Source organism: Augochlora pura, chromosome 10 (genome assembly GCF_028453695.1).
Source record: "Augochlora pura isolate Apur16 chromosome 10, APUR_v2.2.1, whole genome shotgun sequence".
Taxonomy (NCBI): Eukaryota; Metazoa; Arthropoda; class Insecta; order Hymenoptera; family Halictidae; genus Augochlora; species Augochlora pura.
Genome location: NC_135781.1, coordinates 15,194,139 through 15,209,834, shown reverse-complemented (window position 1 = coordinate 15,209,834; position 15,696 = coordinate 15,194,139). Strand labels below are relative to the sequence as shown.

The 15,696-nt window shown below is 39.1% G+C and overlaps 1 protein-coding gene across 1 annotated transcript in view; it reads right to left on the bottom strand.

Moving 5' to 3' along the window:
- Nucleotides 1-2,196: 2,196 nt before the first annotated feature.
- Nucleotides 2,197-15,696, bottom strand: part of Tsp74f (Tetraspanin 74F) — a 16,988-nt gene continuing 3,488 nt past the window's right edge. The window contains exons 2-7 of the mRNA XM_078192878.1: nt 5,919-6,014; nt 5,358-5,552; nt 5,107-5,277; nt 4,302-4,394; nt 3,224-3,364; nt 2,197-2,627 (exon numbers count right to left, since the gene is read on the bottom strand). Of these exons, the coding sequence (XP_078049004.1) occupies nt 2,580-2,627; nt 3,224-3,364; nt 4,302-4,394; nt 5,107-5,277; nt 5,358-5,552; nt 5,919-5,996 (726 nt within the window). The 5' untranslated portion in view covers nt 5,997-6,014 and the 3' untranslated portion in view covers nt 2,197-2,579. The remainder of the gene's footprint in view (nt 2,628-3,223; nt 3,365-4,301; nt 4,395-5,106; nt 5,278-5,357; nt 5,553-5,918; nt 6,015-15,696) is intronic.

Sequence of the window (15,696 nt, the reverse complement as noted above, 5' to 3'; positions counted from 1 at the left end):
AGGAAGTATAGTAAAATATTCAAAATATTGAATTCTATTGCATTAAAGCAATATTACTTGAAGTGAACGATAATTTCAAGCTTTTTTTCTTTACAATATATAACATAAATATTACACAATATATAATTAATCAAATTTAATAATAAACGGGGGCGAAATTTGATCTTGACGCCTATTGGCGCCTACAGTACCGGGAAGCCAACATGTTTTGGACGCCAATAGACGCCAATAGTAGTCAAAGGGTTAACGACAGAGGGCATTTTGTTCTAATGAAATCGATTCTTGTGTTACGAGCCGAGGGCTAAGGCAGTTGTGCGTGACCAAGGATTCGTTAATTTGTTGAATTCTGTTTCACGGAGTCTGTTTCACCATCGGGACCCACAGGAAAGGTACTCGTAGATGAGCCGACGTCTGTTTCACCGTCGGAGCCTACGAGCGGAATAAGAAATCAGGAAAATTTAACCTCGTAACTCTTTAGTTGGTGTACCTCGAGCGGCAAAGATACACCGTGGTGGATACGATACTAGCAACTGGGAGAAAAGGATATAGACGATGAATAAACTTAACTCTAAGTTTCAATATAAAAATACTAAAGTATATTCTACAGAAAACTTAGTCTATTACAAGTGTTGAAGTGTTAAAGTGTAACGTGGTACCTAAGTCCGGTATTCTCGGTTTTCACGCACTGAGAAATGCGGGGATTCGTACAGCCTGACAGTTTGAGAGCTACGCGTACAGTCTATAGCCTGCTGACTTTGATTACGTACTGCCCGATGAGCGAAGGAAACGTGCCCCTTTTATACCACGAAATTTAACGAATATGACGCCCAGGAATGCGACTCCCAAGGTTTTGTGTGGCCAGATGTGTGGTAAAAAACTATGTAGCGCCTAGTATCTAATGCAGGGAACTCTCTGTTTATCGGAAATTTCTGGCAGCGGCCTAGAGATCGTCGAAGGGGAGATAAAATGTTCGTGTGTTGCATGGAGACAGATTTTTTAAGAAATGGTGGGAAAGGTCCGTACGTAACACTTTAAATTCGTACCAACAGTTTTGCTATTCACAAGTTTTTAAATTTAAACTTTGTTGGCGTAAAATTGATTTTGGGACGTGATAAAATGATTGCAGTAGTACCTCAGAGTCGCTACTCGAATGTAAAGAGTTAACGGACTGAAATACTATGTTTCTACAATTATTGAGATCGTAGAAATACTTTCAATCGCGGAATTGCGTAATAAAATTCGTATAATTGATAAATTCGGTGTACTAAATTTTATGAGAAATACAAACTATATAAATCTAGTGTTAAGTAAATTGTGTCAATGTGTGATAGGTAACAATTACAAATTTTAGATGTTCTTGAAAATATCGCATGAGGCAGGTCAAAGTGAAATAGTAAAATATTTAGCAAAATTTAATGATTTCTGAATACAATTTTATCAGATTTAATTTCCTAACATCTTCAAATAGTTATTGCGAATAGACTGTGCAGGCTGGCAACAATGTATCGTTAAACTCTTCTCATACTCGGCGTTGGACAGACAGGATATGGTAAACACGGACGGGTTGTCCGAATAGGGTTTTCAATGGGGAGTCACCTAGGGAACGCGTCCTGGCTCACCCACGTTTCGTAAACGAAATTCAATGCCGCTGCGATTGAATATCTGTCAGGGTTGAATAAACCTTCATGAGAAGCGGAATTTAATAGACTTCCTGTTACCGTAAAAAAAGTAAAGAGAAATCCTTCATCTGCTGAGTCCGGGAATAATCTACTTCGAAAGTTCGTAACTGTTGTGGTATGAATAATGGATAGAACGACGATGGTTCACGGTCAAGCAAATATTAAAAATATCGGATTTGACGTATGAAATTCAGCAGGTTTTCCCAGTTAAAAGATATTCTGTCTAGTTCCTTTGAGATTTGAATGAGCGAGTAAACCATTTGAGTATCTTTCGACGAGGAACAGATTTCACATTGAAGTTTGAAAAACGACTAACTTGTCTTACCTGAATTCGACTTTTTGATTACACTTACTTTTTGATTCGCCATTATGATTACACCGTGAGCTTGGCCAAAGGAATTTATTTAATAATTCCTTATAAGTCTTCGTAACGTGAACAATTTGAAAAAAAAAAATGAGAGTTCGGTCATCTTGACCAGCTCGTAGATTTAGTGTGAATATATATTTACCACAAATATTGGGTTATTTCGTACACGTTGTTTTTATTTCGCGCGGAAGGTACACAATGTATTAACGATAATAATTATATATAATACATCATACACTTAAACGAGAACGCTTATGTTATACCTCTATAAATTACAGAAAGATAAAAAGACAGTAAATAAAGGTACATTGAGTAATGCTAAATGTAACAAAACGATGAGGACTGTACATTGAAAGAGTAGATGCGCGTGGAGATGCATTTTGATTTTCATACTTCAGCTAGGTACACTCAATGACGATGATGACGTTGATTATGAATTCGTATGAGTCGCTCGAGGACGGTTGCCATCCACTTGGTCTTCATTAGCTTTGCCTCGACGTACCGAGGTGTCTTTAGACCACATCACCCTCTCGTCATTCTATCATCTTGAAGAGCGCACACGAGAATATCATTCCGAAGAACTGCAATCAAGTCGTTACCAATTAAAATATATTTAACCCACCCCGCAGCTATCTGTACAAAATTAGAGTATCAATCCAAATTTTTCGATTTAAAAATATATATCTTAATAGATAAATGAAATAAGACACCATCTTAATTTTCTTAATTTTCTAAAACTTGTTATATAATAGTGAAATGCTTTTTACTGAAACCAGAAAAGATATTTTTAGTTATCTTTATACAGCCAGAGAGGGATATATATATTGACAAGTCTGAAAATATTTTTGAGATGATGAACAAACTTGTTCTCTAGACAATACATAATTATCCGATTTCGATGAAATTTTCAACGAAAAACTTTTACACATTGTACAGTAAACTAATCCTAAAATCTCATAGAAATTAAACTTTGGTAAATTTGTCTAGTTTGGTCCAGTTTAAAAACTGTTATTCTACCTGAAATGATGTCCAAGGCTGTAAATTCGAAATCTTGAAAAAAACCTTGCAGTTTACTAATTAACAATGATGTAAATGATGTATCAGTAATTATATTGGTTCGATAGTGAAAATTCGTAGTTATTATATTGAACCGTAAGCGGAGAAAGCTATTTCCTACCATCAGACACGCGACTGCAATACCAGCGCCACCCATGATCGTCGCGTGCTTCCGCATGTAAATCCGGGTGCTGTTGATGCAACCTTCGAGGTAGGCATTCGAGGGATTCACCGTGTCTGGTCCAGCGTTGCAGTTGAACCGCTGCAACAGATCGATGAGAAACCGCATGAGAAACGATTCGGCTTGGGAAAGTCGATCGAACCGGTGAAAGCGTGAGACGCGAAACAGTGCCGAGGCTGACCGAGAGGTTGCGACGCAGCGGAGGCTTTTCTGAACGTAATCAATAGGTCGTCGATGTTTCGAAATTCTCTGGGATCGTTTAAGTTAAATTGCACGGGTGCAGACATCCTTGAAAGCAAATTCGAGCTGAGATTCATTACCGTTCGTTGGTACGATTGCAGAGACCTGTTGAATCGACAGTAGGTAATCGAACCAACAATGTTGCATAAAACCACGACGTCTAAATTGCTAAGTAATTCTTGTAAATCGACAATTACGATTTCACCGGCTACTTAATTCAACGATCGAATTAAATACAACTTCAAAAAGCTGTTACTTCATCGAAGATTGTACAGTCACAAAGGTCGTCTGCACAGCTACTACGCAACGTTCTAACTTGCTGTGATTAAAGGAACAAAGCAAATCCTTATTAGCTTCTGTTATTTCTCAGATTATTCTACGAGTGAAATGCACTTTCATATATGCTGAGAGCAGAATACACTTGCACCGATTTTAGCTGATACTTTTGAATAAACAGATGCATGCTGTGCATTGTAATTTTAAATCGCATGTTCTTGCACGTTACAAACAATTTCTAATGTAGAAATTCGAAGCAATCGGTTGGCTTGCAGATATTAATTAAGACGACTTATTAATTACCGGAGCCAGTCTAGCTGAAGGTAATTAATCCGCGAGAAGACGGGTAATTTATCTCTCTCTCTCAATTCGAAGAGAAATACTTGATCCAAACGCGAACACGGCGTGAATCACTAATTACTACAATCCCGTATGCATGGATCCGTGGACGACTAACTTTACCATCCGCGAGAACTAGCTCGTTAAGGAAATTGATCTTTACCTGGCCAGGCTGAATTTCGCGACAACAACTCGCCGGAACGTTTAAACCCAGACTTCCCCAGTCTCGCCATCCAGTTACGCCACAGCAGTGGAGCTGAAGTCGAAAGAAAAATATCGATTAGAGTCGGATCAACGGTTCAATTTATTTCATGTTGTGAAATTTTCGCATCACGGATAACAAACTTTGACAATAGCGCAGAAAGGATCTCCAAGCTGATGTTAATATGGCGCGTTTCTTGTTCCTCGTACTTACGTAAAACAATTAGCTAACTATAATTATGCTTGTAATATAGTTGCAGTGGCATTCTCCGAACAGATTTGATCACTATAATTAATACTAACTCCTTTTAGCTGCGCGAATGTCGTAAACACGACGAAACATGAAAACAAGGTTTCTCTATGCCATTCGCAGAGCGTTAATGAGGTGTATTGTACTAACCAAATAGTTAACAATTCAGCTTGATCCATCCCATTCGGTTGGGAAACAAAATTTGTCGCTAACAACTGTACTGCAGAGGGAAACAGGCTTCATAATTTTCACGATGCTAGCAATTTGATTCGCGAGAAACAGGTGATACAATAATACGTACGCAAAGTTCAAGTTCACTTTTAACCTTCCCACGATATTCATACAAACTTATGGCGTTTTGGTCACATGGACCCGATGAAAAAAATATACGTACCTTATGTTTGGTTAAAAAAATGGTTGAAACGTTTAACGGGTAATTGTCTCGCCTACTGAATAGTGTTAACATAAAGTTCGTACGAGGATTGTTTTCAAATTACCGATAGGTTTCAATACTCACCGTGGATTGCGTCGTGTCCCATGCTTCCCTGACATTCTTGCGACTATCGTAAACTCTCATCGAACTCGACATTTCCCTTTGCAGTGTGTTCACCAACTTCTCACGGAACACGTACGCGAGGACTCCACCAATTAGCATTGTCACGAACAGCAGGAACACGATGATAAAGTACTGAAATCGTTCAGAATTCGGCCGTTTAGAATTCACACCGCGAACGACGACATCGGTATACGAGCGAAAGGGAGCTTTACCGTGAGAAGCATGCACTTGACTTCTCGCGACGCGCCGATGCATCCGAAAAACGAGATAATAGCCACGATGATACCGCCAGCGAGCAGAACGTAGATCGCCCCTGTTAAGAGATCGTTGCCCACCAGTTCGCCAATCCATGGCACTTTGTCCACCATAGCCCATGCTGCCAGTGCCACTATGGCCACTCCGCCGAGCTGAAAAATTTCATATTTCTTTGCATTCGAAAATTTCTTTATTTTGCTAGGATTTTTTTTTAGGATTAGGAATTAGGAAATTAGAAATTAGGAAATTTACTAAATTATTGCCGATGAAAAAGTCTGACACAATCCAAACAATTTAAAATAATAGAAAGATGTATTATTTAGAATTTATTTGAATTATTATAGCTATTCATTCAGCTTTTAATTTTTGCAACTGACGTAACCAATTTTTATTTTGCATACAAATCCGCAGTTGAGTCATTACATTTAAACCAATTGGATGACTTTAACGAGGAATCGAGCAAGTAATGGAAGCTCAACTAGAAAAAGTGGTCTCAATACGTGGTCTCTGATGCTTACAAAGATGACGAAATTGACGAAGAAGAGTGAGTACTTCATACACCGTCCGCAGCCATCCATCTCCGTTCCGTAGCCCATTTTGCTCTATCTCTGGATCTGCAAATAGTAGATGTCGCTTGAAATGCTTTTCCAAGACTTGGAATACTCGTTCCGCGATAAAGCGACAGAAATGCACGCGGCAAATTATTGTCAGGAGATAAGGGATGCGGTTTTACCCTAGCTCGCAAATTACGTGCACGTGAACTTTTGTCGATTGATGGAACTTTTTCCCCTCTGGTACGAACCGGAGTAAGGCTGTCGCATGACTTCGCAAACCTACGGTCAGGGAGAAGGACGGAGTACAGAGTGGACATCTAATAATCCCGGGGAAGGGTGAACCTTGCGGAACTTTACATCATTGTTTTGTAAGTGCAATCGGTTCTGAATTAGGTACTACCGATCGATCGCGTAATCGTTGCGATGCCCAAAGACAAACGGAAATCGATCGCCAAATTCAGCTTCGAAATTGTTTCGATGCTGATGTCACGAGCCTAACAGCACGTAGAAAGACTTCTTCGCAATTCCACGTGCTACGTTATCGTCCCCAATTTTCTTCTTCCGTTGGCCTACATACTTGAGACCAATTGGCCGTGGTTGCGCAACCGTCTCGTCACTTCTCTTTTTTATTTTATTTTATTTTAATATCGAACGTCTGATTCACTCGGATCAATCAACGACGAGTAAAAACACATATCCAACAATGCAGCCTAACGAACGTGTTTTTTTTAATTGATCGCATGTAATTCCGGCTTACAGGTAGCCGTCTAGCCGAGTTCAACAACCTACGGTTCAATCTTAAACGCGCCCTGCCACGTTATCGCGACACCCTGAAGTAGATTCTCATTTATTCTTATTTTCTCATTAAGCGACGATGCGCAGGAAAGTAATTTTTCACATCACCCATTTGAAATAAGCTCACTTCAACGTTGTACTATATAGCAGGTGTCGGTAACCTCTTTTGCTGTGGGTGAAAATTAACTCATATGTGATATATTTTATTGTGAAAATAATTACGACGTGGTCGCTAATTTTAAACATAAAAATTCAAAATTATAATTCTGATTATTATACAAACAAATATATTTGTTCACTTATCAAATGGGTCATTGGCTGACTCGCGGGTCATAGATTACCTATAACTGCTGCATAATTTGGATATTTACCTTCGTAATAAACAAATATGTCACTATATGCGATATCAAATAAAATGGCGCAGCATATCGAGTTCGTTAACAAAAACTACTTTGCATCTAGACGACGCAGTAGCGGATGTCAGACTTAAAATAGTCGTGATTGCTTGAAAGTACTATAAGTCTATTTTTACGATAGAAGTGACAAATTCAAAAAGCAGTAAGGTGGCAAATGTATTTTGTATAAAACTGACATAAGCAGAAAACCAGATCTCAATTCCTGGAATTTTGATATCCAAACACAAAGCCCGTTCAGCAAATACATCAACAGATCGTTAATTGATGCAACCGTGAAACAAATACCATTAGTTCTACAAAATTTACATACAGTATTAATCAAGAAGCGAATTCAGCTTTTAACACGTTGACGACGGCTTGACCCACCTCATGCGTGATCATGCGTGGGTCATGCGTGTCAGACCCGTGGGCAGCGTACATTTGTTTATTTTGCTTGTATTTCACAAAATAGATACTACAAAATAGGTTCATGTTATTTTATCTGAACATTATAAACAGATATTCAATAGTAAAAACATAGAAATTCAATATTATAAACTTAACATAATTATTTAATTTTTGTAAATTTCTGGCGCTGACTCACAGATAAAATCGTGAATATCGGCGCCGGCGTGAACGTGTTAATTTATACGATTCTTTTCCGTCTTATTTTGTTTCTCTATCCTTCAAATATAATATTTTCCGATAAGCAACTATATTTAGAATCGTACATCTGTACAGAACTTTTCAAAAGAAACCTGGAATCGCGAATAAATTAATTGACAATTCAGGAATTCCCGAAACTCAGAAAAGAAAACAACGTTCGAGAAACGACAATGCAGAAAAACATGTTCCCTCGCTAAGTTAAAATCCTTGAGAGTTGTAGTTCTCGGTTTCATAAGATAATAAGTACATAAGTTCAAGCGAGACCTGTGCGTGTGGGTATGAAATAGTAATACGCTATTTTTACATTTTCTCGTGACTCACGGCCTTTGTAATGCTCGAGATCAGTGCAAGCATCTCTAAATACGATTAACATTGTTTTACGTAACACACTTCCTGCGAACCCTAAGACCGTCGCGGCGCCTCGAACTATATTGCGTACTCCATCGAACAGGTGATAACTACCAATCAGATCATTATGCCAGCATCGCAGCTGGCTCGTTCGCAGATTCGAGCACATCGGGAGACGCAGATCGTTTAATCCGTGTAGGGGTCCAGATTGGAGGTTCCTTTGATTCAACCAGGTGCAGTGTTTTAAAGCGAATGCGTGAATACGGCCTGTTGAATATGAAAGCCTGATGAGCATATGTTGCTCTAGTACACACCTCTGCCCTGCGTGAATATGAGTATGTTAAATACACGTATCTCTAGCCGTACGGTTATGATTAAATATGATTGCAACAATATTATAATCTTGGTATTTTACTTAAGAATTTTCATATAATAATTATCCTAATCGAGTTAAGAGAACTTTACTGCAAGTATACCAATCTTGAACAGAATAATGGGCTTATCACCACCATTTTGTAACCCTTAAGGTCGAGATTAAATATGATTACAATCACGTTATAATATTGGTATTTTATTTTAGAATTTTCAAATGTAACAATTATCCTAATCGTGTGAAAAGAACATTACACGAAGATGAATTTTCGTATACTAATTATTCTAGCTAATCGTGCCAAAAAAAACATTACTTGAAGACGATGGATACGAAGCGATAAGCAAGCAAATTATTCCCCAGAGAGGAAATATTTTAAGAACTGATACGCGTGTCAAACTTTCGAAGGGCAATGCACGCCTAGAAATCTTGAAAAATAGGAGAGTAACTTTTCACGGTATTCTACTCGCAGAAACCATCCATTTGGTGGCTCGAAGCGACGAGAAATCGCTACGAGCGATCTGGGGCTGCTCGAGGTCACCGAGGTTCAAACGGAAGAGGTTTGTGGAAACGCAATAAAACATCGTCACGAACGAGCCGTCCGAAAGTTGCTCAACTTCAGGGAAGATCGAGACGATTCGCAGTTTGTTAATTGCCTGGCGGTCCGTGGGCTGGTCGCTTAATTGTCCACGGGCGATCACGGTTTCAAGATCATCGGAGTCTATGAGTAAGTCTCGCTCGACATTGCCACGTGAATCACGCATTCGCGTACCACCTTTAACTAACTGACGGATCTTACGTGATCGAGACCGACCCGTGTTTGCATGCCGCGAGGATCGAGAGCGGCGCGCTTTCGGAACGCAGGGAACATTTGCGATGCTGGTCCGGCAGGATATATTGCACCTGCCGGGTACGATGAGCAACGACCTTCGCGTAGATGGACGCGTACCAGCGACTTCTCTTTCTGAGGCCGGCAAAAGTGGGTCATTTCGGACGGTCGGACAATATACGCTTGCGTTTATCGACGGACAGATGATATTCACGAGCTGGTACGTTCCGAGTTGCATACCAACGTGCCTCGGCTCGCAAGCTACTTTTTTTGCCCGCGATTTCTATGCTGCGCTGTACTTTTTGTTTCACGGATGACTCAATGCACGTGGCCTAAAAAGATCGTTCTGGTGGGCGGGAGAATGGCGAATTTTGGCCAAAGCAATGTAAACCATCGGTAAAGAGGAATGTAGAGAGACGGGGAAGGATATAATATAATAGAACAGATCAATAAAAAAAATATTAGCACGTACAGATACGTGTAAATGACAAGTTTACAGAACAAATCGTGCAACTCATCTGCCATCTATGCGAAGATACTTTCGAGAATTTGAATAACCTAACGAAAGTCTGTTGGCAAACAGAGAGGATCGACGTTATAGAAGTACTAAGCGGGAAACGGGGTAAAAACTTTACAGAATGATTTGGAAGGCTACGAAAGAAAAGACGAAAAATAGACGAGATAAAGTAAAGATGAAAAATAAATAGTAAAAAACGATTGCATAGAATAGTGTAGTTACAATTAGGATACGGGAAGTGAATGGAGGGCTTAATGGTAACGAATGAATGAGGGCATGAGTTGATTTAATTTTGTAAATTATTATATTACATTGGTCATTGTAAACTAAGTCCGATTCCTAGCCATAAGGCTAAATCTAGTGTAATGTACATTTTGTAAATATAGTGGAACGAAACAAGTGTTATCAGTTTACATGTCAGTTATCAATTGTTTCTCTCGCGTGTTCATAAATTGTCACTTTATAAATCACCAACGTGTGAACACAGTTAAGTGTAATTCTAAGAAGACAATAAAGCTTAATGCATTCGCCATTGGAACATTTAAGCTTGCACTTGCAGACAAATTTCAACTATTTAAGAGCGATAATGGGCAGTCCTTGTATGAGGCAGCGTAACACCGTCTCAATAGTTTGAACATGCTTGCCAAGTTAATTATAGTCGTACTTATCTTCGTCAACCGTATGTGTTCTTATAACCCCCTCAAACATCATCACCCACGCCCATGTTTCTATCTAAATCTATTGGAATGTATTGTACATTTTTTATTAACGTCTCGTCAAAATAGATCATAGAGGTACAAATTTTCATAAATATTCTTTGTTTAATTCATAATTTACTGTGAATACTTGAAAACACAACTTTGCCAATAAAGGAACTCGTTTACGAAACCTCATCCGACAACACCTTCAATTATCTCTCTCTTTCGCTCTCTCTCGCTTCAAAGAAAGTCGAAATTATAACGTCACGATATCATCACAATTAGATTTTTAAAAATATATTCATGAACTGGGAACATATTGATTTTAAATTGACCAGCATGGTCACGAAACATTAATACGAAGAATGATAATACTGATAAGTTAAAGGAGCAATTTTATAAATAAACATTAGATAGAATAAAATATTAAAAATATTAAATTATTCCACAAGTTTGGCTTATCGAATCAGTAAGATAGCACAAGTTTGAGAAAGGTTAATCCATTGATACAATGAAATATTTTAAATAATTTTGTTCAATTATATCGTCTGAGCTATGGCTATTTATAACTATGGTTGGCTATAGCCAACTACGGCTATTTTCAGACATTTTCTAATCGCGTCGAAATGAAATTCTATTACTTTCGTTTGAATTAGACATTTCGTATATTATTCCTTTAATTGCTGTAATTATTAGATCCAATTAAGTTGCCTTGTGTTGTATCGTACAATCTTTTTTAATATACGAACGACATTGAGCAACATTCATCTACTGGTGTAGTTTCAGGTCGGAAGATTTATAACGCATACATTTTAATTTTACAGTGACTTATCATAAAATTTCTCAGTCCTGCAAATTATTACAGTACGTTAGTTTGTAATACAGGTTCAAGTCACGTAAAGCATTCCCGAGGTGGAATCATTCATCGTGAATAGTAGATGGTATCTCTCGCTCGTATTGTGAAATCTCGATTAACAGAGATCCGATTTCTTCCTCGGTCTTGATTAGCCGCGATTTTGATTATCCGGGTCTTATTTAGTTAGCACTAGAAGCATTATAAAATAGTTAACACTTTCAAAATTCCTGATATCATAAAAATGATTTTGTTAGAAATTCTTATATAAACTTCTTCATTGAAGTACCTATAATAATAAAACTCTTAGAAAGTTTAAATTAATCCCATTTTGTTGTCATAAAACAGTAAACATTAACCACGTTTAGAGCTTGATAGCTTTAATGTTAGATATTCGGCGGAAAAATTCAATACAATTTCTTGTCCCCTTTTGAGTCGACAGAACGGATTTATATCAAATCACAGTGTCTTGATCTACGCCCTTTGACGGACAATATTTTCATCGACCCTCGCTTCACCGATATAGACTTTATGTTTACCTGTTAATCGACTATCATTGGCAGATAAACATAAAATCAATGTCAGTGAAAAATTTCAGCCAAATATATTCCAATTATAGAGCTTTAGCCAAATATCAATAGCTATTTCGAATATCGATTATCTATTTCGAATTTTTTGAAAAGGTACCACTGTGTAATATACAAAAACTTTTATTCGTTGTTTGATGTATATAAATTTAATTTTCAGTTGTTTGTTGTACAGTCTCGATTCATCCGAGCTCTGTCGGACCTGACGAAGCCGGTTGATCGACGTTCCACTCTATTTCTATATTTTGAAGGCAAGGTAGCTCGTCGTCGTAATAACGGGCCCGTTAATCACCGTCGACATTATTCAATTGTCATCGTGTTATCTAATTCGCGCTGCCGTGTAATTTTCATCAACGTGTTTGACCTAGATGTGGAACTTTGGACCGGCTCCGGACCGCAATCCAACAGGAAAAAATAATTACGTTACTCTTCAGGTAATAGCGGCTCGACGTGAATCGCCTCGTTTTCCGTTTTGCGATTGCCTGCACAGCTCGTCCGTCGGTTTTCCTCTGCGCGCGATTTTTATCCGTCCGAGTGAATCACGAGCATTGTACCTCGCGTTGCATCCTAATCCGCATGAGTTATCTCGTTATTCTTTTCACAGTCGGAAGAACAGGCATTTGCGTCGATAGAGCCGAGCGTGACGCAACAGTTCTTGCTTTGGTTTTCGAATGAACGTCGACCACTTCGCTTGATTTGCACAGGGAGACATTTCCGTCGATTTGTGCTCTTAATAGTACAGAGTATCTCTTAGCAAGCAGAACTGGAAAGCCAGCGACTATGCATGAATAAAACGAAAGCGTAAAACAAAATATTTCCCCCGCACGCATCGGCCGGTGTTTTTAAGTAGAAACGGAAAGTCGTGAACAGGCATGGTTACTTGCTATTCAATGTTTTCTGCATTCAATTAATTTTCTAAATAGATTGCTATGGGATAACACTGCGTACTCTTAAGAAACTTACTTCTCCGTGTAGAATCAGTTCCATTACGGTTACACCGTCAATTACGAGACAAGCTACGTAACGCACACAACGAGTTAAATGATCTTTTTATGTAAAGTGAAATCATAGTCACAGGCTTGCAAAATGTCTGCTACTAGAGGGTGATTATCCGATTCTTTGTTATTCGTTTCCGACAAACAAAATATTTGAGATTGAAAGCTAAATGACAAAGACGCATATTTTGAGGTTCGCATCAGACTCAAACACGGTTATTTTTTAAAATAAAAGAAATTGCTCGAGGCATTCATATCCTTTCCAATTGAAAATATTCCAATGGAAAATTTATTAAAAATACAAACGACAGAAAATAATAATTATAGTTCGAAAGCATCGCGCACAATTAACTAGCCTGTTTATGAACACGCAGAGCGTTCGTGGCTCCAACAAAGGCACTTCCGACGTTAACGTTGACGGGCAAGACTTACGAGTTAAATGCACAGCGATGTAGTTTAATCGGTGGATCAGTGTAGATAAAAGGACCAGAGAAACTACGTTTCCGGAGTGAATACAACTTCACACTTCGATTGAGCGCATCCGAGTCGCGAGCAGCTTTGCGTGTGGTCTTCGTGCACGCCTATTGTTTGCGAGAAGATAATAAAGGCGAATCCTCGTGCACGTGGCGCGCGATCCGTGATATTACGATTTCGTGTACTGCGCTCGAAGGTCGTGCAGATTTTTAATACCCTGTTGCTTATTACACTTGATTATTTCGAGTTACATCATAATCGACGCGTGCTTATTACATCGCATCGAGAAGCAACGTTCTCACGTAACATTGTGTATGTACGATTCTCGTTTATGGATACCTTTCCTCTCCGAAGAACCCGTTTCGTATCGATCGTCTGTCAGAATACTCGGTTAGTATACACATGTGCATATTTTCCTTTCTTGCATATACTTGTCAATGCTTTAGAAAAACGACTGTCTTTCTGTCAGTAGAGTTTGGCTACGTAAACAGTGAATGTGTTGTCGTTCGTAAAGTTGTTTCGTTCTTTCGCGAGAAACCAAAAGACGATGTTTTAATGTTTAGAGTAAACAGAAAAACAAAATAACTTATTGATATTTTGCCGGTTGCTTTGAAATGTTACGCTCGTAGAACTTCTTTAACATCCTTGCAAAACGAATCAGCCATCCAGACGTCCTAATAATTTCGCTAATTGCTATGATTTATGTTTAGAGTTTACGTTCCACGAGGTTCCAAGACGCGTCGAGCTGACAATGAAAGCTAGAATGAAAGTGAAAACAGATGATCCAAAGCTAAGCGGGAAGATCTTTACACGGTGGAGTGACAAAGAAGCCCACAGATAACGTTTCACTTTTAGAAATATTCGTGGGAACGGGAATGCTACCGTTAGCACGGATCTCCGCAAGATCATAAACCGCGCGGTCAAATAATAGAAAGTATAAGAATGGAATCCGTGTATTCTGTACGAGTCAAACCTAAACCGCGATATTCGATTACAAGATTATCTCCTACAGCGAAACCTATGACCGCTAATGCATCAATCTTTCGTTCGATAACATCTTGGCTGCCTCATTTGCGCGAGAAAACTAGTGAAAGCGTTGAATAATTCGCAAAGAGACTGGTGCCGGGCCATCGTTACGTCTCGGATTAGAGGCAACGAGGACCCGTTGGTCCTCGATCGGCCACGGTAAATAGCCGATGTCGGAGGGGAATACGTAGCGGAAACTGTTCTATGTTACGCGAGTCACCGTACAGTCGACGGGAAGTATTATAATATACCGGTTTTGCAACAAGCTATGGCACGAAGCTCTCCCGTAGGCTCGGTCACGCACCGACATACTGCCTTAAAGACGCATTACACGAGAGAGAGAAAGTGGCTTCTCCCTTCGCATTAAGTAATCCGCTGGCCGATGTATGTAAAACGTAAAAATAATGGAACGATCGGGACCCAAGCGCGTGACGTCATCGTGGCACTTCCTTCCTCGTACCGAGTCGATGTAAATGGCGCCCTGGCCCTTCTAAATGGCACCCCCGACCCATAGAAGCTTAATTAGAGCAACGCAATTCCTCATCGAGTCGTAATTGCGAGCGCCCGCTTCGACGTATCGATCACTTTAGCGACGAACATCGTCGCTAGACTCTTATTACCGTCGCCGGCCGAGCAAACGGTCTGCTCTTTTTGCTCGTTACCAGACGTTTAAATTAAGCATTTTATCACCGGTCTATTTGATCGCCTCAGGAGCCTTTCCAGAAACTCCACCTTCGCAGCTTTCATCAAGAGAATCATCCGCGAAATTTCTAAGGATGGTTCAAATCTTTGCATAAGCTTCTGCAGTTGATCAAAAGTGCAGTAGATGAGATAGAAACAGTGTGGAAAGGTAAAGAATCTTTGGATCCGAGACTTTCATGAAACCCGAGGGAATTTGTTCCGAGGATACAAAGGAAAGCTGTTAATACTGTTTAAGACATATCGGATCCAGAAGTACACATTTGGCAACTTTCCATCAATATTACCTCAACGAACTACTTCCTCAAATTCTCTGTCTTACTGTGTCTATATCTTTAAAAATGAATCATCAAGACTGTAATTTCGTCTCATGGATGAATATAGACATTAATTGAGTGCAAGTATATTATCAAATTACCTCAAGTAATCGATAGAGCTTGTGCCAAACGATAGTACTCATTAAAAGAAACGATATTTGTCCTGAAAACTT